The sequence below is a fragment of the Clytia hemisphaerica genome, unplaced genomic scaffold (assembly GCF_902728285.1).
Source record: "Clytia hemisphaerica strain Z4C2 unplaced genomic scaffold, Clytia hemisphaerica genome assembly, whole genome shotgun sequence".
NCBI classification, from domain to species: Eukaryota; Metazoa; Cnidaria; class Hydrozoa; order Leptothecata; family Clytiidae; genus Clytia; species Clytia hemisphaerica.
This window is the reverse complement of record NW_027104380.1, coordinates 518,857-541,423: the sequence shown is the minus strand read 5'-3', so window position 1 is coordinate 541,423 and position 22,567 is coordinate 518,857. Positions and strand designations below refer to the sequence as shown.

General features: G+C 34.1%; 1 protein-coding gene across 1 annotated transcript in view; it reads left to right on the top strand.

The window, feature by feature from the left end:
- Positions 1 to 217: 217 nt before the first annotated feature.
- The window catches only part of LOC136819126 (cytosolic carboxypeptidase 1-like), a gene marked incomplete at its 3' end in the record, with an annotated part of 36,860 nt that continues 14,510 nt past the window's right edge, over positions 218 to 22,567 (top strand). The window contains 12 exon segments of the mRNA XM_067075296.1: positions 218 to 317; positions 8,338 to 8,423; positions 10,897 to 11,054; positions 11,282 to 11,349; positions 12,869 to 12,938; positions 14,070 to 14,225; positions 15,683 to 15,814; positions 16,025 to 16,118; positions 16,628 to 16,665; positions 16,948 to 17,094; positions 17,552 to 17,626; positions 17,827 to 18,054. Coding sequence (XP_066931397.1) covers positions 8,404 to 8,423; positions 10,897 to 11,054; positions 11,282 to 11,349; positions 12,869 to 12,938; positions 14,070 to 14,225; positions 15,683 to 15,814; positions 16,025 to 16,118; positions 16,628 to 16,665; positions 16,948 to 17,094; positions 17,552 to 17,626; positions 17,827 to 18,054 — 1,186 coding nt within the window.

Genomic DNA, 22,567 nt, shown 5'->3' with positions numbered 1-22,567 from the left:
AAGGAAATTTAAATAGGTAATCTAAAAGTTATTCAATTTAAAATAACAAATAACCTTTCCCCCCCCTCCTGATACTTTTTAGAGCTTTAGCGTGGGCGGCCGCTAATCCGCCCTCCCTCGGAATAACCCATTCCGATAAACTCCGATATATTCCGAGATCGGGTCTCGAGGGTAATCTCAAAAAAACAAAACAAAACGGAAAACTGCTCAAGCTGGTGCATTTCAGTTTTGAATTTTTGGAAATCCATCTTTGGAAGAACCCTGCAAATAACAAAACAAACAATGCTTTTTTTTGGCATGGCGTTATTCCTTTCTTGGTAGGTAGGTATCCAATACAAGTAACTCTGACTTGATCAAATACACGAAATGATATCTTTTGAGGGAATTGATTTGGAAATAGAAATGGATATGGCGGTTTTATATTCAATATTTCAATTTACTGTAGCTATTACCAGACGGTGTCAATCGAACGAATTGAACGCCGAAACAATCGAACGCAATTGAAACAATAGACCTTTTTTCAAAGAGGCCACCCTGTTGAATAATTATGTAGTCCAGCAGAAAAACAATGATAAACCATATGCATAATTAATACAATATGCATGATACAGTAATTATGCATGACTCTATCATTGTTTTTATGGCTGGACTACATAATTACTCAACAGGGTGGCCTCTTTGAAAAAAGGTCTATCGAATAATTGCAATTCGATTGTCGAACGCAATCAAATCGCAATCGAATATTACCCAGATTTGATGTTTGATTGCTTCGATTACGTTCAATTGTATTCGTTTACGTTTGATTGATTCAATTGTATTAGATTTTATTCGCTTTAGTATACGACCCTCGACATGGCCCGAGAATTCTCGGCCTCTTCGGGCCATGCTCGGGGCGAGAGACCCTATCAGCAATAGACCTTTTCGCCTTTGCGTCTGCCATATTGAATTGTATGCAAAAATTATGGTTGCCGAATTGCCGTGGTGAAATTCCCTTAGAAAGTATGCAAAACATATGCAAAAAGAAAGTATTAAATAAAAACTTACATGCATAATTGGCATTATATTAAAGTGTAATCTTGTAGAAGAAAGATTAAATTTGCTTCTCTTGAAAACTAAAAACAATTATATTCACTCATCTCTTAGAACAAGCACTTCAAAAGACCATAACATTAGACAGAATCTCAAACTGAAAAATCACCCGCGAAGGTAAAAAACAATCCTTATTCGGCTGACGGCAAATTATTCTCCTGGGAATAGAGCCGCCAAATGATCAAATCAAAACATTGAGAAAGTGTGACGTCATAATTACTGCTTTCAGTTTGCGTGTTTTGAAAGTTTGATGTGTGTACTCCGTCTTCTTGGAATTTCTTAATGGCATGAAAACAGAATATGCAATGTCTTTAAGAACAAATAGACCTTTTTTCAAAGAGGCCACCCTGTTGAATAATTATGTAGTCCAGCAGAAAAACAATGATAAAACCATGCATAATTATTACAATATGCATGATACAGTAATTATGCATGGCTCTATTCATTGGTTCGAATTTTGGAATTCCACTACTCTTTAGATATTATCTGTTTTTTTCATTCAATTGCCTTGGAAATTCGTACATTTTCTTCTCTCGCCTTGAGATTTTTGAATTTTGTTGAAAACTTTTGCCCTCAGAAATTACATGATTTTCTGCCATCTGGAATAATCCAGACCCGGTCAATCGAACTTGTCAAACTAAATCGAACAATAGACCTTTTTTTAAAGAGGCAACCCTGTTGAATAATTATGTAGTCCAGCATAAAACAATGATACAGCCATGCATAATTACTGTTTCATGCATATTATATAATAATTATGCATGGCTATATCATTGATTTTATGGCTGGACTACATAATTATTCAACAGGGTGGCCTCATTAAAAAAAGGTCTATCAAACTAATCGAACTCCATCGAAGAATTAAAGTTTGATTAAAAAAATTAATTAATAAGATTTTTTAAAAGTTTGTGAGTGTTAGATTAAAGTTTGATCAATGTGTTGCGGTTCGATCAGTTTGATAAACCAATTTTGTTCGACAACTTTGTGCTGCTCCGTCACCGAAGCCAAAGGTCTATTCAGAATGTTAATTAATGCCGTTCATTAAATCAAATCAAATGACTTTGGACGTTCGGTGAAATGGTGGCTGAATTGCCATCCCATGTTTTGTCAGATAATCCAAAGTTGAGCAGTTGACGGTATAAAGCTCTTCATCAGTTTTTCCTTTTTCATAAACCTTCATGTTCTCTAGGGACACGTTGTGCCCAGTTCTAAAAAGATGTATAGTTACAGCAGTTTGATCTCTCAATATTTCGATGTTCCTTGTACCGTGTCAAATCACAACTACATCAGTGTCCCTTGTCTTGAAGGCTTGGAATATCCATGAGCTGATGGATTTCACTTACGCTAGTTTAATATTGAATGTGTTGTAGGTCATAATACACATACAAAGTGACTCCAAGGTCTTTGACTTGGTTTTTTGGTTTCAATTTGCTCCTGAGTATCAGAATATTTTAAAAACTGAATTTAGTTTCAGCTCTTCATTTTTCCCACAACACATAATGTTCCAATTTCAATCCATTGAAATACATGTTATTGATCTCTGACCATTTGTACTCTGTCAAGGTCATTTTGAAGAAGCTGAATACTATCTTAACTGGACACTTCTTTCATCAGGCTACTATCGTCTGCAAATGAGACAGCACTGCATGATAAATTTCCTCATTTCCTCAGTAAGGAACCTTGGGGCACTTCAGATAAAACATGTTGCACTTTTGGAAAGCCTTGTGTTGACTCTCTGTGCTCTCCCTGTTTAAGTGACATGTGATATAAGAGCAAAAGGGTTGTAGTTTTCGGGTAATCCTTGATTCCCTGTTTTAAATAGACCTTTTTTCAAAGAGGCCACCCTGTTGAAAAATTATGTAGTCCAGCAGAAAAACAATGATAAAACCATGCATAATTATTACAATATGCATGATACAGAAATTTTTGTATGGCTCTATCACTGATTTTATGGCTGGACTACATAATTATTCAACAGGACGTCCTCTTTGAAAAGAGGTCTATATTGGAGTGATGTAACTTTCTTTAAGTATTTTTAGGTTGAATCCTTTATTGAGAATATTCTGCCACATTTTGCTTAATATCACTGATGGTTACCATTCCTATCTCTAAAGTTGACAAAATTAGATGATGGATGTCAACAATAGACCAACTTACGGTACCCTGTTATTGCCAATATTAGAAGCCGGCTGCCCAAAAGTTTTTTTTAAGAGTACTCCTTTTTTCTAGACAAGGGTACCCGCTGATAATTTGTTATCCAGTCACCACAACTTGAATTGTTTTATTTTGTCCAATCAAAAAATTACTCTGTAATTGTTACTAGGTCACAGTGTGGATGTAAACCACACTGAAACGACCGCCTTCCATCACGCAATCGCGCATCACGCTCGCGAAAGAGCGCGCGCACATTATTAACGCTTACATGTCATGTACCAGATAAACATGTCATCTCCAGTACATTTTAGATTATTCATTGAAAACAGATTACAATATAGTCATTTTTCATGTCTCGATTATTCAATTCGGAATATAAGACATTCAGAGAAAAAAAAGAGAAACACCTGGGTAATCCAGTTAAAAAAACCGAAAGTAAATGGTAGACAAAGTAATGAGCCAAGGCAAAACGAGATTAGCGTACCACTATGAAAGAAACCGCCTCCGGCGGTCGATAAAAGTAGCATCCAATCAAATAAGGTTAAAAAAGTCATTGTCTGTAAGAATCAGGGACAAGTGCTGGACGTGATGTTCTCAGATTTTGCTCAAATTCAAATCAATGGAAGTTATTATAGATTTGTGCAACTCTTGAAGTTTTTTTTCATCCGACAGCCAAAATTCTGTATTTTGTGGCACTTTGAAAATCGGCTCAATTATAATATCCTCATAAACTTTCAAATTTGCTTGAGATACAGAATTGAAATTTGGATTTTGGGATTTTCAATGGGGTTTTCTAGATTATGCTGAATGTGCAAACTATTTTACCTTTAGGGAAAAGGTGTTGGAGATGCCCATGAAACTTTTTAGTAATTGGCAAATATTCAACAAGAAAAATCGGATATCGAAAATTATTTAGTCGAGCTTGATGATATTCGACGAAGCGATGCTGAGTCCAATATCATTAAAGCGAGACTGAATAATTTTTATATCCGATTTTTCACGTTGAATATATGGTTTATTGTTTACCAATTAGCAGAAAAGTATTTTACTTTTTGTCCCATTGTTTTGTTATTCAGTCTTTTTCTCTTTTTATAACATTTTTGAACATTTTACTATCTTATTATGGATGTCAATTTCATTGTTTTTTTTCTCTTTAATTACAAAACACTACTAGAAATTCCTTTCTCTTTTGTTAAAAAGAACTTTCTTTTATCTGTTTTATTTATGTGACATTTGATTTGAATAATTATTTGATCAAAAAAAACATTTTCTTCATGCTCACTGCTACAGAAGTGATATTTTGCTATTGCTATTGGATATCTAAGAATATTCGACAGTGCATTTTGCTTAGAGGTGGACGCTAATTATATAATAATAGTCAGGGATTTTTCTAAGCACTTTTTTACTATCGTTTACCGGCAAAAATACTCAATCCAAGATTGAGATATGAAACTCAATCCGAAACATAAAAAACATTTTACAAGAAAAAAGTTTCAAAGCAGTTTTCTCAGAAACGCCAATTGTTTGTTTTTAATCAGTATAGAGTAAAGACAACACTACTGGGTCAGTAACCGTTCGATTCGGACACACGAACGCTTTTCCATTCGTGACGAACGGGTTAACCGTTCGCAACGAATGGAATGCTTTTGCATCCTTTGCGAACGCCCTACAAAAAAGTTTTATTGAAACTGTTTGCGACGAACGCTTATGGTTTTTAACCCGTTTGTGACGAACGGCCTAAAAAGAAAACCATTTGTGAAGAATGCTTACGAAAACTTGAGATATGAAACCGTACGCGAAGAATGCTTTTCCGTTTGCCGCGAATGCTTTTAAAGAATCATTGAAAAAAACGTTCGTCACAAACGGTTTAACATACGCAACAAATGGATTTTAATGGGAAAAGTTTTCTAAGAAAATTTATTTTGCATTTACTTGGATTTTTGAAAGGAATTATTAACGAATGAATTTACTTATTGAGTTAAAAATGAAGTTTGGTATACCCCTGTCCCACTCATTGAAATTCTTTATTATTATTTTCGACAATGCAGGACTGCAATCGCACATTATGTCCGACTAGGAACACTCTTAAAAGTTACGAAGAAAACGATTTGATAAAATCGATCTTAGAAAACACTCATAAAAGTTACGAAAAATTACGAAAAAGCGATTTGATTAAAGCGATCCTAGAAACACTCTTAAAAAGTTACGAAGAAGCGATTTGATAAAAGTGATCTTTAAAACACTCTTAAAAGTTATGAAAAAGCGATTTGATAACAGCGATATTTGAAACACTCATAAAAGTTTCAAAAAAAGCGATTTGATAAAAGTGATCTTAGAAACACTCTTAAAAGTTTCGAAAAAAGCGATTCGATAAAAGTGATCTTAGCAACACTCTTAAAAGTTTCGAAAAAAGCGATTTGATAAAAGTGATCTTAGAAACACTCTTAAAAGTTACAAAAAAAGTGATTTGATAAACGTGATCTTAGAAACTCTTAAAAGTTTCGAAGAACGCGATTTGATAAAAGTGATCTATGAAACACGCATAATTCAATAAAGAATAGAGTAAGAGTCAGGGGTGTATGTGAGATTTGTTCTTGATGAAATGAATTTTTAAGAGAATCCTCATAAATTCTTTTGTAGATTTTTTCATAAAAAAAAACAGATTTGTTGTTATTCCTTCTTTCGCTTTTGCCATGAACTCTTTCTATTTACCTAAGGCGAAACCAATTTAATTTGTTGTTCTACGGGCAGATCGTTAGCAAAATATGGGTCGGTCAGTCGGTAAAATAAAAATAAATTTTTCATTTATCAGGGTTGGTAAAGTACCGAAAATATCGAGATCATAATAAAATCTTAGTGTATGGAATGCTTGATTTTCTAAATTTTTCAATTTCTTGAATTAATTTTCAGCTTTATTCAAATTTGATTCTTACAAATAAGTAGTGTTTAAAGCAATCCAGGGCCAAATTTGGAGTAAAAATTTTTCTAGAACCCCCGCTGGGGGGCTTAAAGCGCCCCCAGACCCCCAGCCATAAATCGCGCTCGCTTCGCTCGCGTTTTATGACGCTTCTGAAACTCAATCTAATTATACAAAAACGGTAGTAGCTCAAAGTGCTTAAAAAATCCCTGATAGTGACTTTCAATACTCAAATATACCAAAAATCATCAAATAACTCCTCGTTGATCGCGACCTTACTTCAACAAGGTTCTATCGTGAATTTTGAAAAAATTGAGTTTTTTGGTTCATAACGTTTAATATGCCAAAAACTAATTGTTAATGCTGTAAACTTTCAAATATCTTAATTCCATGGCTCAAAATAACATATTCCACTAAGTTCTATCAGTTAATTTGGTCTTTCACACATTACAAGAAAGTTCTATCGGAAGTCTTCAAGCAAAAATCCTTAGCGCGATCCGCGATAATGTCTTTTCCAATAATATTAAGGTCAACAAGGTTCTATAATGAAAATAGAAGATTTCTTTGATATGAAACTGAAATTTGTGAAAATTCCAACTGGAAAAGCTAGTTTATGTTTTTTTTGTCATTTTTAAATATTTTTCCATGCTATTTCTATTTTAAAATTTATAAAAATGAAGTAGTTTAGTTAGATGGAACCTTGTTGACTTTGCGCATTTCTGAGTCTTCGAGGCAACAAGGTTCTATCGAAAATTTTATTTCTTTATTAACTCTTTAATATTTTGGTTTTTCACAGCTTTAAAGATTTATTCATGCTAAAATCATATTTCTGTAACAGAAAAAAGCAAAGTAAAGACCTAAGCTTCAAACTAAGGTCTTTTTCAAAGTCACTGAATTTTCAAATGCATTTTACTCAAAACCGCAATTTGCAGAGTTGGAACCTTGTTGAAGTAAGGTCGCGTGATGCCAAAACACAGCCAGAAGTAGTAAGGTGGAGCTGGAGCAGGGTAGTTGTCCACCAGTTGATAGTAGATCTTCAAGTACCTTAAAGGGAACTTATTTTGGCGGGAAAATTTTTTTTAGCACCAGACGCGTGTCACAAGGAACCATGAAAACGACCTTCAAATTTGGCGAATAGTGATTTTTTAAAATTTTGGCGGGAAGTAATTTGGCGGATTTAGCGAATTTAGACAAAACTCACAAAAATTAGTTCCTGCCTTAATTAAATACTTTAGTCACTCTCCAAAATAAATTCCCGCCAAAATTAAATTTTTTGTTTCCTTGCCTAAATAACCCCTGAAATTCATCAAAATTTATTGCTCAAAATAAGGCAAAATAGAACAGATTTACGCTGTCATTTGCCAAAATTAGTTCTCGCCAAAATTTAAAAAAATCACTATTCGCCAAAATAAGTTCCCGCCAAAATTACAAAAATTTAGGTTATTTTTGCTGCCTGCCAAACTTAATTCCCGCGAAAATTAAATTTTTTGTTTCCTTGCCTAAATAACCCCTGAAATTCATCAAAATTTATTGCTCAAAATAAGGCAAAATAGAACAGATTTACGCTGTCATTTGCCAAAATTAGTTCTCGCCAAAATTTAAAAAAATCACTATTCGCCAAAATAAGTTCCCGCCAAAATTACAAAAATTTAGGTTATTTTTGCTGCCTGCCAAAATTAATTCCCGCGAAAAAAAGTTCCCTTAAGGTAGTTTATCTTCAATTCTGAATTTGTTTGATAAATCAAATGTCTTATTGCTCAATTCATAAAGTAGTACAAAATGTTGTGTTGTGCAAAATCTAAATTTTTTGTTGCAAAAATTATCATTTTTATTGTACAAGGAATTTTAAATTGAGACCCTTCAGGACCCTAGGCATTCTGAGGGATATTTTTGCCATTTTGTGCATATTTTTTTATACATGATGCCTTATGCCTTTTGAATTTTGAGTATTTATTATGCATTGTACATTATGCGTCCTGTCATTATGTATTTTCAGTTATGAGTTTTGAACTGTTGAAATTTTGCGTACATTTATATATGCAACAAAATAAGGTAAGCTTGTTTTTTAGGCTGGGGAATTTTTTAAGATGTTTTTTAGAAAGGTCATGGTCAGAGTTGGACAGAACAAGGAATGATTTTATTTTCATGAAAATGATTAACCTCTCATTTTTCTCAAGAAAAACAGGAATACAATACAACACCGGTAAAAAAGTTAATTGAAACAATCCAAAATCAGCTAGACGATGGCAACAAAATCAAAGAGGTATATATTTTGCACTAAGTACATTCTATTGAGCTGAAATATCTAATTGATAATACACCTATCAACCCTTAGCGGGATGGTAGGCTTTTTAGGGGACTGGTAATGAATTTACAAGGTACATTTTGTTCACAGCCCATGTCATTTTAAGGCTACAACTAAATCAAACCAAGAAAATTCTCGCCAAAACTTTAGAGGCATTTCCCAAGCCTCTGCGAGTGCAAACTATTTTTAGCATTTGAATAACTTGTTGAACGGTAAAAAAGAAAGCAGCTATTATATTTTGATTTTTCCTGACAGACTCGGTCCGTTCTCAAAGGGAATGATATTTCTATAGAAAAAAAGTTTTGTTTTTATACAAAATTATTTGACGTCAATTTGGACAAATACGTCATTTTGGGTTATTCGGGATTCGGCTTGAATATGGGTTGGTGTAAATGGGGACATCTGATAAGTTGAATTTGGTCTAAAAATGAACGTGTAAATCAGACTTAGGCGCTCGGTTGGGGAAGATTGAGTTCTTGGTTCAATCCATGAGGTGTGGGGGTTCTCAGTTCTTTGTTCTGGAAGTTTTCTGTCTGTAGTATTATCCTTTTCATTTTTTCTATATCTGTCTCGTTGATCTGTTCGATGATGGTGAACTTTGCGTCTCTGTTGAAATCGTGGTTGGTTTGGTGGAAATGTTTACACGCTGTGGTTATTGAGTCTTTGATTGAATTGGGTCTCCCTTTTTCCAATATATTGGATGTGACATTTGTTGCATTCCAGGAGGTAGATGATACGAGTGCTTTTGCAGTTAACGTTATGGAAGATCTGGTATGTCCTTTTGGTTTGTTCATAGTATAAGAAAGCCGCGGCTGGAATGATAACATTTGAATTTATACTGTTCTATCTCTGTCGTATTTGATGACTATTTGTTGATCAATAAATAAGTAGTGTAGCATCTTAAATGGTAAACTTTATTAGTTTGTAGTTAATACTTACTTCGCAGTGCGTTTTAGACATTAATGATATGCCCTTGATAATACACTTGCATTATAATATCATTGTGCAGGAAATATCAACAATAAGAAATTTAAACAAGCACAAAATGGCTGGGCTGAAAGAACTAAAAAATTAATAAGGTGCCTCGAAATGCCTTGACAATATTTCAGTGAAATCTTTCTAGAAATCAATGAAATAGTACATCAAGAAAATTCTGTGAGAATTTCAAGCCAGCACCTTCAAAATTTATCATTCAAACTGACAGGAAAGTTGTTATCTTGAATGTAGTTCTTATAACTTTAATTTTGGCGAAAAACTATCGTTTCCACAAAATACCCCTAAAATATGTCCAAAATCAGTTAAAGTGTTTCATTGTGTACAGATTCAAAGATATCTAGAAATAAAAAATCTTCTTGTGAAGGAAAATAAGAGAAAAATTTCAAAAACTATCTACCAATAATAGACTGACAATCTTGATGTTCTTATAAAGCTCGGAGACAGAGATGGAACAGCAATTAACTGAGAAGACAATGCGGTACATGTTCCAGCCGCGGCTTTCTTATACCATGGTTTGTTGGCTGGTGAAGGTTGAGGTTGACATTATTTGTTTACAGCAAAGGCTGGCACTTTCCTTTCAGTTTTTGAAGTTTTCTTGAGATTTTATTATTGGATATTGATGTTTGTCCAAGTAGATCTTTCAAGTTTTGCTGCATCTATACGCAATGACTGGTGTTTGTTTAAAGGTATCTTGAAACCGTTCGTTGATGTTTAGGATATCCCAGTGCTTTTCGAGTAAGTTACGGATAGGTGGTAAGTTTTTGTTATAGGTAGTGATGAAGGCGATTTGTTGTTTATTCTTGGTGTTGTTGTATTTTAGGAGATCTTCCTGGCTCTTATTTTTTACTTTATTGAGCTGTTTATGGAGGTTTTTAGCTCTGTATCCTCTTCTGATGAATGCATCTTTCATTTGGAGGAGGGATTGGTTGTATTCTTCAGGCTTAGAGCAAATCTTTTTTATCCTTAGTGCTTGACTGTATGGGATGTTGTGTTTTAGGTTGTTTGGGTGGTATGAGGTATTATGGAGGTATGATGATCGATCTGTTGGTTTTTTGAAGATCTTGTAATCCGAATAACTTTTTGTTGAATAACTTAACTTATTTATTGCTTCACTGCAAGGGTATCTTACATTTTCACAAGAGCAGTTCTACACTTGTGTTTTCGATACCGTCATCGAGAAGTATTTTCCTTGTACTTTCGTTACCAGTCTCCCCAAAAGCACTAAGGGTTGATAGTGTGGGTGAATCCTCCCTACATTCTTCTTTAGTGAAACTCAAAACCCTATAATGTGAAACCTAAAACCATAAAGAGACTATGGTAAATGGAACATATTCATGAAGATATAAATAGTCATTTTTGGTCCTCCTTTGTTATTTTGGTGATTATAGTAGGTGTTCAAGCTGTCCTAAGACACAAAATTATTTTCGTTTTTTAGTACTAGCTCTTCCAGAATTAGTATGGTGATCCATTCCTTGACAGTGACTTGGGCAGAATTTTGTCACCTGCTGAAGGACAATCATAAAGATTCAGCAAGACATCTTTCTGACCTCAATACATCGTGCTCCAAACTGCAACAGCTACTTTCGACACAAGGTACAGTTCTGAATTTCTGACTTTTTAGACTTATTTGAAAACAATAATGGAGAAGTGTAGATTTGAAATTTTAAGAGCGCTCTGCCAAAAGTTATGTATTTTTTGCTATCTTTCTGGAAAGTCTCTAGTCTGTGAAACTATTCAGCTAGAATTTGTTTTATCCATAATTTCACTATCCCCTTTTTGAAACAAGTGTAGAATTTTAATTCTTTTAATTTTTTTTACAGAAAAATGTTGTCGAATGTTATTTTCTGGTCACAAAGCAGATATTCCATTACTATTCGATATTTTACAGGTAAGACTTATTTTCAATCTAATGGCTGATTGAAATTCGATTGACGTTTTTGCTTATGTTGTAATTTGTAATTTCCTACGAACTTGTAAACAATCTGTTGTATTTTTAAACGAAAATTAAATAAAACTCATTTCTTGTATTTGGTAAGGGAAACAAATCAAAGTTTATTAAACTTTTCAAGGAAAGGGACTAATACAATTTCTTGTATTTTCCAAGAAATGTGTTTCAAGAGAATAATCTGATGCAATTATTTGGTTCTTTCACCAAGTTGATTTTTAAAGAAAAAGGTGACTTTGAAAGACTTTGAATAGCTTTAAAAACTTGAAAATTAGATTTATAAAAATGAAAAAGAAAAAGAAAACGAGTGTTTAATTTCAAAACGCTCTTGAAAATGTTCAAGACTAATTGAAAGATAAATATAGAAAAAGCGCGAAAAGGAATCGCCGTCTGCTTTAAAGTTGCTTGCGAAAATTAAAAAGCTATAATACAATCATGGACAAAATATTTGAGAAAAAGGGGATTTCCCTGCGAAATTTAAACAGCACAAATGATTTTGAAGTGCATTAAACTACAGTTGGAAAGTAGAGTTTTAACATGAGACTTAAGACTTTTGAAGACCTTATGATCTCAAGATTTAAAAGCTAAAATTTGCTTCGAAAAGGCTACAAATGTAGCTTAGAAGCCAGCGAACCCCTCCAAAATCGAAAAAATTCAATGAAAGAAAGTGAGAATGCTAAAAGGAATTCTGGCCCGAACTTAGCCTGGATATCCAAGCTCAAAATTTTAGAAAAAACAAAATTTACCTCAACATACAAAGTTCTAAAATTATAGAGCTTGGTCTCCCTAGAGAATGAAAGTGCAAACCCATGTTTCCAAAACTTTCCTAGCCAACCCAAGGCAGCAAAACAGAAGTTGATAAAAAGCAGCCTTACAAGATCTAAAACAATTTAAAACATTCAAATACTGCACCAAAGTCCATAAACAAGTTTGAATGAATCAATATGACCAACCATGTTTTCTTGGAAAATGAACTCGCCTCTGTTTCTTCTTTTTCATGTTTTCATGTAACAGAAAGCCCTATCTTCACTAGCAACTGGAGGACTATCCTATTTTTGCTTTAGAATTGCTCAATGCCGTGTAGATTGGCCCTTACGGTTTTAGCGAAGTGAGCGCATGCAAGCGGACTGCATTCTCATATGGAGAATGCAAATTGCTCTAGGGAGACCAGGCTGTAAACCAGAACATAAAATATCAAAAACTAGACTGTGAAATAGTTTTCAGCCTGGATATCCAGGCTAGCCCGAACTTTAAATTCTGAAAATCACTAAAATCTCAATTTATTTCGACCATGATTGTAGATGCAAAAAAGGAGAATAGTTCCGATTAAAACGTATTATAATATAGATGGATAATTTAATTATAAAATATAAATGTATTAAATTATGGGGTCAATTGTCTTTAAATTAGTGATAGTTTATGATGGTAATGTTATTTCTTTTGAAATTGTCTTTTCTTCCAGTATTTCTCCAAGGTTGATCACATCATATGCACATGCATCTTGGATTGCTTACATTGTCTGTGTAATACAGGTAGAGCTCTCCCTTCTGCTTCTCTCCTTCTCTTCAAGCTATTGAAAAAATCTTTTACAAAAAGAAATTATTCTTAATCCCATCTTTTTTTCTTCCACCAAGGATTTATTATACACTGGATATACAAGTAACAGATTTTTGCCGATTTCTCATGTTCTAGCTATGTCCGCAGTAATGATATTATTGTTCACTTTCCTTCCCTCATTAAATAATCTTTCGAAGCATTTTTATTGCATTTCTTATCGAAAATCACTCATCCAATTCCCAAAAGAGACTTAAAACCTTCTTGTGAGAGTCAGATTCTTCCACTTGATTGCTAATTATAATTTGTTATGACGTTTCAAGCTGTGAGAAAGATGCAAAAGACGAGTTGTGTATAAGAAATTGAATGTTGACACCGGAAATTTTTAAACTTCAACATCTAGAAAATAACCTTGCCTCCACGTGCCACCAAAAGATTTTCATACTACAGTTGGAGCCAAGACACTCAAGTCTTATGTTTGTTAATTTCAGCTCTTCCGGGGACAGTTTTGGAAAGATATTTCAAATTGAAAATTTCGTGTCACTATAAGCATTTTGCCTGAATTTCTTGTCTAATGATGATTTTCTCACACAAGGTTTTACATATAATATCCGGCTTGGTATGCTAGCCTTATTTTCAAATTTTCTTTCTGCAAATGTACAAAAACAAAGAGCTAGAGAACTTTTTAAAAATAAGACTTATAAACATTTTAAAAAATCAGACATCTTCGAGCCGCCATAACAGTTGTCCGTTGCGGACAAAGCTAGAACATCAATCGATTTCTGAAACAATGGAAATATAATGATCACTCTCCACCGTTTTATGAGACGTTTATCCAGTGTAAAATAAATCTTTGCTTCCACGATCACTATATTTAAGAAAGGCTCTTTAGAATTCGCCTTTGGTTTCTGAAACAATTGGTTAAGTTAACTTATCTTTTTGATTAAATCTTCAGGCAAAAAAGTGGCATGAAACTGCCAGTAGCAGAATAAAAAAGTGTCTTGTCTTTCTGACTGACATCGCTCTACTTATGTATCGAGCACTGTAAAAGACTGAAGAGTTATTTATTTTTGATTAAATAAACCATTATTTGTGTATTTTCTTGACAGCAAAACGAGTTACTTATCTGTCGGAGATGGGCCTGGTTTGCGTTTTGAGTGATTGTTTGGTCAATGCTACCAATACATTTTTCAATTTACACGAAGCTTCTTCATTGGAAGATTTGTTTTACTTCTTCCATTACATTCTCAATAAGCTGGCTAAAGGTACGGTTTTATTTTAGTTTGGTCGTCAAAGTTAGGGAGTTATTTGGAACTTGGCTATGACGTAAACAAACCAACAGACTTTATTAGAATTTGTGAATCGTTAGTGCAGCTATTATTTTTCTTATCATTAACATGATAAATATGGGAAATCTGATTGGCTACGCACGTGTACATAAATGCTGTATTTCATATTGTACCGTACAAATACAAGACCGCGTTCAAAAAAGAGGTCTGGAGAGATCATATTTTGTACATGTCAATTTATGATTAGAAATTTTCTGTTTTCTCTTCGCTTGCAATACACAACAACCTATCAAAAGAATGCTTTTATCCTTTTTATTACCATTCGATTCTTTCGAATGTTACCATTCGATTCTTTCGAATGTTTTGATGCTGATTTCATCAAAATGGTAGGAAAAGTAAAAAAGATTGGAAGAGAAAAACTTAACAAAGAAAAAGCGACACAAAGGGAGAAAATTTTATTGATGTTTTTGTTGATATTTTTGACGATGTTAATTTGACGATAAACCAGTTATCACACTCGTTCAGATTTTTCTATATTTTATATATGAAAAATCTGAGCTCGGAAAATATATCCCATATTGTACTTGGTACCGTGCGATAACTATTACATATACTATTTAATTGGTAGTATGGAAGTATGTTAGTAAGAATACTTGGGTAGAACGAAAATTCAATATCATGGGACATTGGGGAAGGGAGAGCTGTTTTACACGAACTTATTCCCATTTATTGCTTTTAAGAACTGGACGCTGGTTTCATTGATCCCTTTCGATTTTTGGACCTACCTGGAGGTCCTATAAATTAACCTTTGCCCGTCCGTCCGTCCGTCCGTCCGTTCGTCCGTCTGTGACCTGCTTTTCTCGAGATTGGCTCATCAGTTTTTTCTGATTTTTGGCACAATGATGCAAATTGGTAATGCCAGAATGTGACAGAGCCCGATTTTCGAAAAAAAATCATTTCCGGCCGAAAATGCCGGAAATATGCCGGAAAAACCGTTTTTTGGCATTTTCTCAAGATTTCATCATTAGTTTTTTCTGATTTTTTGCTCAAAGATGCGTATTAGCAATGCCCAAAACTTGGCCGAGTCCGATTTTTGAGAAAAAATCTTTTCCGGTCGAAAATGCCGGAAATCGCCGTTTTTGCAGATTTTCATCGGACTTTTTACTTATAATTTCGTTGTTTTTTCACACAAAAACATTTTTAATAGCAATGCCCACCATCAAGCATGATTCAATTGATTTTTGCGACAAGAACTTTCTATTTATTTTTTCCCTACAACCCTTCCCTCTCTACCCATCAACAATCAATGATGAATTTATTGCGTTATGCATTTTCGCTAAACGCTTTATTTTTTGACTGCTTTTTTTTCATTTTTCTCCTCGCATTGCTATCTAACTTTCATCATCAGGCTTGTTATGTCTTGCTTTTACCAGATAAACGACTCGTGACCATTTCACGTCTCAGTGGTGCAGTCAGTGCTTCTGTTGTGGTACTTAAAAATTATGACAGTTCGGGAAAAGTATTTCACGTTGTGTTGAATGTCATGAAAATCTACTCCTCAAGTCGTAAGGTTCCCTTTCATTTTTTATTGTTCTCTTCCTGTGAATTTATATCTATAATGTTAGACTCTTTGTTATCTGCTGAATAATACTGATAAGAATAGCTCTTTCACCAAAGAAACAGTACCCATCTTTATTTGGAATGTGTTCTAACCTTTAGGCTAGTAGACAGATATACACACATAACTTCATTTATAAACTATCCTTATCTTTTAGCTGCAAGCTGCTCAATCATGGCAAGAGGTAGTGTCATCCCGGCACTCATTAAACTCATCCCATCTTGTGGAAATAGAAAAATTCAACTTTTAAAGTAATTTGTCATTAGTGTCTTTACTTTGTAATACTGTACTCATTCGAGTAGAGTGGTTTCAGAATCCTCCTATAGATGTTTTTTATGAGCATAACGCTTATAAGCATGCGAAGGCTCAGATTTGCAGATTTCTTAAGCATAACATAAGCATATACGCCAGCCTGAAATTTTTTTCTGTTAAAAAAGGTCAAGTAAAATAAGGCATTCCACAACCAGCCACATTCCACTGCTCCAAAAATAATCTAAACGCTTATTTGAAAAAAATTGGGCTGGGTGAGTCAAAAGCATAATAATTCATAAGAATATAATAAGAATATACTGTGCCTGAATGTTTTGAAAGCTGAAGCATCATGAAAAATAAAAGCATAGAGAAGTACCCAGAATATAGCTACAAGCAAAAATTCGAAATGTTCCTCTCTTTTCCTGGGCTTTGCCTTAAGATCATTCCAAAATAATCCCCTTACTTCTAATAATAATAGAGGTTGATGACAGCTATTTTTTTCTTCCAGGATGTCTTTGGAGCTTCTTAGTACTTTATGTAAATCAAGTAAGAAAATTTTTGTCACAACAAACAGGAAAATATTTTATGTTCTTATCCTTCACGGCTACGACTCAGCAGAGCATTCAAAATGGTACTTAATGCCTCTCTCTTTTAAAATGCTCAGCAATAAAAGACATTCGCCGAGAAGTAGAGAAATTTAGGGAGCGAGGTTATTTATCTAAAAAGGGGCCTTTGGATTGCCTCGACTGTGGTCGCATACCCTAGTCTTACGTGAAAATGCGGCAAGGAAATAAATTCTTCAGATCTATATTTTTATTGGAATTTCAGAAACGGGAGCTAAGAAAGCTGTTTGTATGGGGGCCATACCAACTTTATTAGAGCTTTACCATGAATGGCAAAAGGTGGACCATCGCAATCGACAAATTTCCCTTCGGAAAGCGATCTTGAATGTCATCAAGACTCTCATCGGTTACGGTATGATTTTTGTCCTTGTTCAGGCGTTTTTCTTGAGAAAGATAATATCTAGAAAGATAAGGGAGATTTTAAGAGAATATTAGAGAATGAAAAGTAATGCGTAATAACTTTTCCTTTGCGAAAAAGTAACAAGGAATAGAGAGTTTTTAGAGAACTATTCTAATACTCGGTTGAGACGATGCGTTTTTAAGGTTACGACTTTTTCACTGTTTCTCTACTACAATTTTGTCTCCGTCTAGTTGAAAAAATATCGAATTTCAAAATATCTCTAAATAAGACCTTTAAAAAGGAAACTCGAGCTGTATAAACCTCTGAATCTGCAAATCCTTGTTAGATTTGGCAAGTCTATCTAATCCTTGTTAGATTTTGCAAGTCTATCTAATTATTTGTATTAAGTGGACGGGAGAGTGTCGACAATGGGTTATAGTTTCAAAGCATTATTGTGTTTCTTTTATAGCTTTCGGCCGAAAGTCATTTTCAAGTGCAGACGGGTTTCGTACACTCTACTTTCTTGGGTTGGAAGGCATTGAAAGTAAGTCAGCTGCTTTAATCAAATTTTCCTACATCTGAAATCCGGTTTTTCGACACAGTCTGGATTCGGTCATTTTTTGGTCAGTTGCTTTAATGGAAATTTTATTCTTCACCTGGTGTGATTTAAGAGGCTTGAAGATTTTGACCATAAAGCAGGAAAAGGAAAATGCACTCTTTTTTGACGTTTACTTTGCTTTGCAGGTAGGGAGTGTGAGCCGTTGATCAAAATCGTATCGGTAATTCTTCGAAAGTGTGTTAAAAGCAAGAAGATTGCGCTGACTAAACAGAGTAGTGTATATTCGGTGACTTTGCCGCAATCCATGGAGAGTTTGCTGTCAGCCAGTGAAGGCTTCGGTGAAGATCGGTCAGCGTCAGACTCTGATGCAATGGATGAGGATATACAACCCGCCTCTAGCGACGAAGAAGAAGGTCAGCTCCTTTTTTTTCTTCATAAAAACAACAAGAAACATTGAGATTTTTTTCGAGATTCTTCATAATTTGGAAAACTTGTGTGTGTAAATATAAATTGGTCTTTCTTTCTGGGTGGTGCTTGAAATTTTCTGAATTTTCAAGAAGCACTTTTGCCAACTTCTTTGGGTATCAAGAAAAAAGGATTAAATGGGAGCTTTAGCTCAGTTAACTAAATTGTTCTATAAAATGGATAAATATAATAAAGAATTTTAATCAGGCAATTGTTCTGTTGGCTAAAGATTCAAAATTTGATAAATTTTGATTTTTCTTTGGGGACCTGCTTCAACATTATATTTTTTGAAGAGCGATTTTTAGGCCTTGTTTAGGTATTAGTGAGACGTTAATATAAATGACCTCATGCCTGTGAACGAACAAACTGTTATGTAAGCAAACCATGACCTCTTCAATTCAAGACGTTGTCACTAATTTTTAAAGTGTCTGATAACAGCATTCTTTCAAGCTAATCATCTCTAGTCCATCCTTCTCAAATTATATCTAAAGTTTTGATTATACCGTCCTTTTAATAAAACACGCCTTCACCACCGTTCTTAAAAAGCTAGACCCAAAACGTATATTCTTACGTATCCATTGAAATATGATATTTTATGGTGCCTATCATCTTCATGTTCGTAAAGCATTGTATTAACGTCTTTAAGACCATTTGAATTTAAATGTTTCTTACTTAGATTCGAATTTAGATCTATGATGTTAAAGAACATGTAAGTTGTGTTTTAGTGTCACGACGGTGGTTTCTATTTTTATGTAAATACCACTAAGGCATCAACAATTAAATTAGTCTGGTACATTATTTTGTATTTACTCTGAAATTGCATCAGCGTTAAAACTGGACATCGAGTCTCATTTAGATATTTTAATACAGCTGTCGTTTTCTCTCTGATAATTTATATTATGATTTTGATAAAAAATTTGGGATAAATTTGAATTGAACAAGTCAGCAATGATGATCTATTTTTCAAACCGGTTTGACAGGTTTTTACGAAAGGTCTATCTGACCATCCATTAGTTCTTTTGTTCATTTCTTACTCAGTAAAAAGGTTGATTTACAAGAACTAAATAGTAAGAATTTGTTTTTAAAAATAGTTTTATCTTTTGGTCACAGCTTTCTCTGTGTTCAAAAAGAAACTGTAGAAAATTTGCTAACTAACTTATAGGAGTGTTGGAACATTGTCCACATTAAAATTTCATCCACGGATATTTTTGTCTTTATTCAAACATCAGAAAATGAGTTTCTTATGAAAAAAATGTTTGCTCACAGTACAGACCACGTACATCAGTAGGTTGTTGTTTGCACCTTTTATGACGCGGTTGGACTAGGTAGTATTAAGCATTCCACAAGAGATTAAATTTTTAGCATTGAGATGTGTTTGAGTTATTTTATTGAACAGTGATTTTTTTAATTGAAAGTTTTAAGGTCTTGTCACTGACATGATTTCTAAATTTATAAGCACACAATTTCTGATTGGACTATCTTATCTAAGACTGAAAGTTTTACTTGAGCATGCATTGGGTCAATGTATGAAAATATCTCAAGTAAAACTTCGAAACGGTTTCTTTACACCTTAAGGTAAGACCTTTTTAAACTAAACCCATTGCATTGGAATAGAAATATGGTTTCATCCAATTCTCTGTGGTGAACCACTAACCGACATGACGTCATCCATGTTTAGAACAGGCTAAAGAAAGTTGTTAACTGTATTATAGGTTCCCGAACGGTCATGCACCTTGAATATGTGATAAATAGATATCTTGATCTTGTAGAGCCATTTCCTGATTATGTACAATACGAGATTATAATTCTTAAATATTGAAAGTTCCTATAAAAACATTATCCTGTTGATCAAAAGTTTATATATGACCAATTAACTATTTTTCTTTACAAGATAGTCGTACTAATCCTTTTAATTTCCCCCTTTCTTGATTGATACTTCTCAATAATAAGTAATAGGGGTAGGTCTATCTGATAGACTTTTATGATATAGACTTAGATATAAAATGCACATGATGATATAATGTATATGTATGGATGTATGTAAAATATGCGAAAGCTCTCAGCAATCAGTATATATTTGGTATAGATTTCGTCTCAATGCAGCATTTACAGTTTTTGTCTTTCTTTCTCACGCAATTTCTTGACTCGTCTAGTCGACCTCGCTATGTTGTTCAGGCTTTCACTGGTAACAATGATGTACACGTTTTTTTTTATATAAGGAACCTTAACTTTGCTCTGAGCCTGGAGTTCCTTATTTTTACAGAAATTTTCAGCCTCAAAGTTCCTTTTGAGTTCCTTATTTACATAGCTAGTTCAAGTGAAAACTCTTACTTTTACTGTTCCTTAGAACTTGTTTTCTTATTCTTAGTCTGAGCAGTTCCTTAACAATTCCTTATTTTTTGGACTACTTTCAGCCTCGAGTTCCTTATAAACGTGTTCCTTATAAAAAAAACAAACGTGTATTGGCTGTAACATCAAGCTGTCGCGTTTTTATTTTTATATCGATTAAGTGTTGATATCAATCTCTTAGCTTTATTTATACATATGTTTGATATGTCAAAATCAAGTTTGGTTTCATTTGAATAAGGTAAGACCTTTTACTTTTGACACCCTTTTGTAAATCTCGTCGTTTTTTGCAAGTCAGCCACCTCTTAGCTGCCTCGTGTTGTTTAAAACCTAAATACTTAGTAATACAAAGCTCATAAAAGGTGCGTGTACAGTTGATGCAACTATAGAATGCAAATAAACGCGGGGGGGGGGGGTGCGTTGGCACTCATATGGTCCGACCCACGGTATGTGCCGCCCTTAAGGGTAGGTTTTTCGAGACCCTCGAAATGCACAGTAAGGGTGTCTTTTTAATAGTGTACTACAAGGGTCTTCTTTTAGCTGGATACACTGTAAGGGTGTGTTTGGCGAATGCTAAATTGCAAGTCTTACAGTAAAAATCTGATGTATCTTTAAAAGTTTTGACTCACCCATTTTGATTTGTTTTGCACATTGTGTCGACATTCCAGGCTCATTCTCAGATGGTTTTAGCAAAATAAGACTTAAAAAAATCAAACTACACGTTTTTTTATAAGAACAAACTATATAAGAAGATACTGCTTCGTTGGCCGAAATTGTAAGAACAAGTTAAGAACATTTTTAGGCTTAAAACTAAAAAAGTTAAGAACATCTGAAGGCTTCAAAGATTTTGGATATTCTTATAAAAAAACGTGTATACCGTAATGGTCAGAAACGTTCGGTAAAGTGCACTGTAAGGGTCCGATTTTGGAAGCAATTGTTTTGGCGACACATGCTGTCGTTTAGAAGTCGAGTGCGGGGGGGGGGGTAATGCCAAATATGGTCGATTGACCATGCTTAGGTCAGGTTTTTTTCAGTAAGTGCTTAAAGATAGATGCTCTCGATGAAGAATGCAACGTTTGCTATTTTTCTAAACTTCTTTTGTCTCTCGATATTCTTGGCCGGAAAGAGTTGAAAATTTAGTGCTGTCAGCCAAGAAGAAAATAAATAGAGTAGAAAAAAGGTTTATCTTTAGCTTAAGGCTTTACAGTGTTTTAGTGTAGTTTTAAGAGTATTAAAATGCAAGTTACACGGGAGATAAGCCAGTCAGACATATTTCTTGTGACGTTAGTCTGTATAGTGATAGCTTTATGGAAGCAAAAAGTTTAACGAGTTTTATTTCGAAGACTGATAGATGCATCACGTTCTCGTGTTGGCAATTGAAGAGCGAGCTTTCAATTCAGCCGTCTAGGTAACATATTGATTTAGTCACATTGTTGTTGAGCCTTGCCCAGTTCGCACCGAAATAGCCTGACACTCGAAATAAGGTTCTTAGGTTAAATATGACTTTAATAGTGTCTCATGGACAACGTTACGGTGACACCTCTCAACTTAACTATCTTTCCACACGGAATGTTTTTTGTCCATGAGTAGTTGAACACGGACCTGGGAGTGCCTTCTCGTGATTCCAGGGTTTGAAACTTTTAATTAAAAACAATAAAAAACAGTTGAAAATTCTTTTTAAAACTATCAGAAATTGTCAGGTGGTTTTATAACATTTTAGCTTAGCTTTGTTAGCCATGTGAAAGTTTCATGCTAAACTTTGAGCTCCTCCTTCTGTCAATCAGATTTAGATAACCATGGACTGAAGGGTAAAGCGTGGGATTTTTACGGACTCTCATTTTCACAAACAAAAGTAAAGTACAAAAGAAAAGTTGTTTAGCAGAATTGTTGAGCTTTGAGTTCTGTTTTCGGTCATCATGGTACAAAATTTCATGTTCTGGTGTCAAGACTGTCAGGGGTTAAAATGATAACACTTGACATTTTAATGTGACAAAGAGCGTCATTTTCTGTCACCCTGTTAACTAAATGTTTTAAGCCTAAAGCCCTCTTCAATTTTTCAAAGATTTCGTCTCACAACATATTAAAGACAAAATGTCCCTGTGAAATTTGACAAGT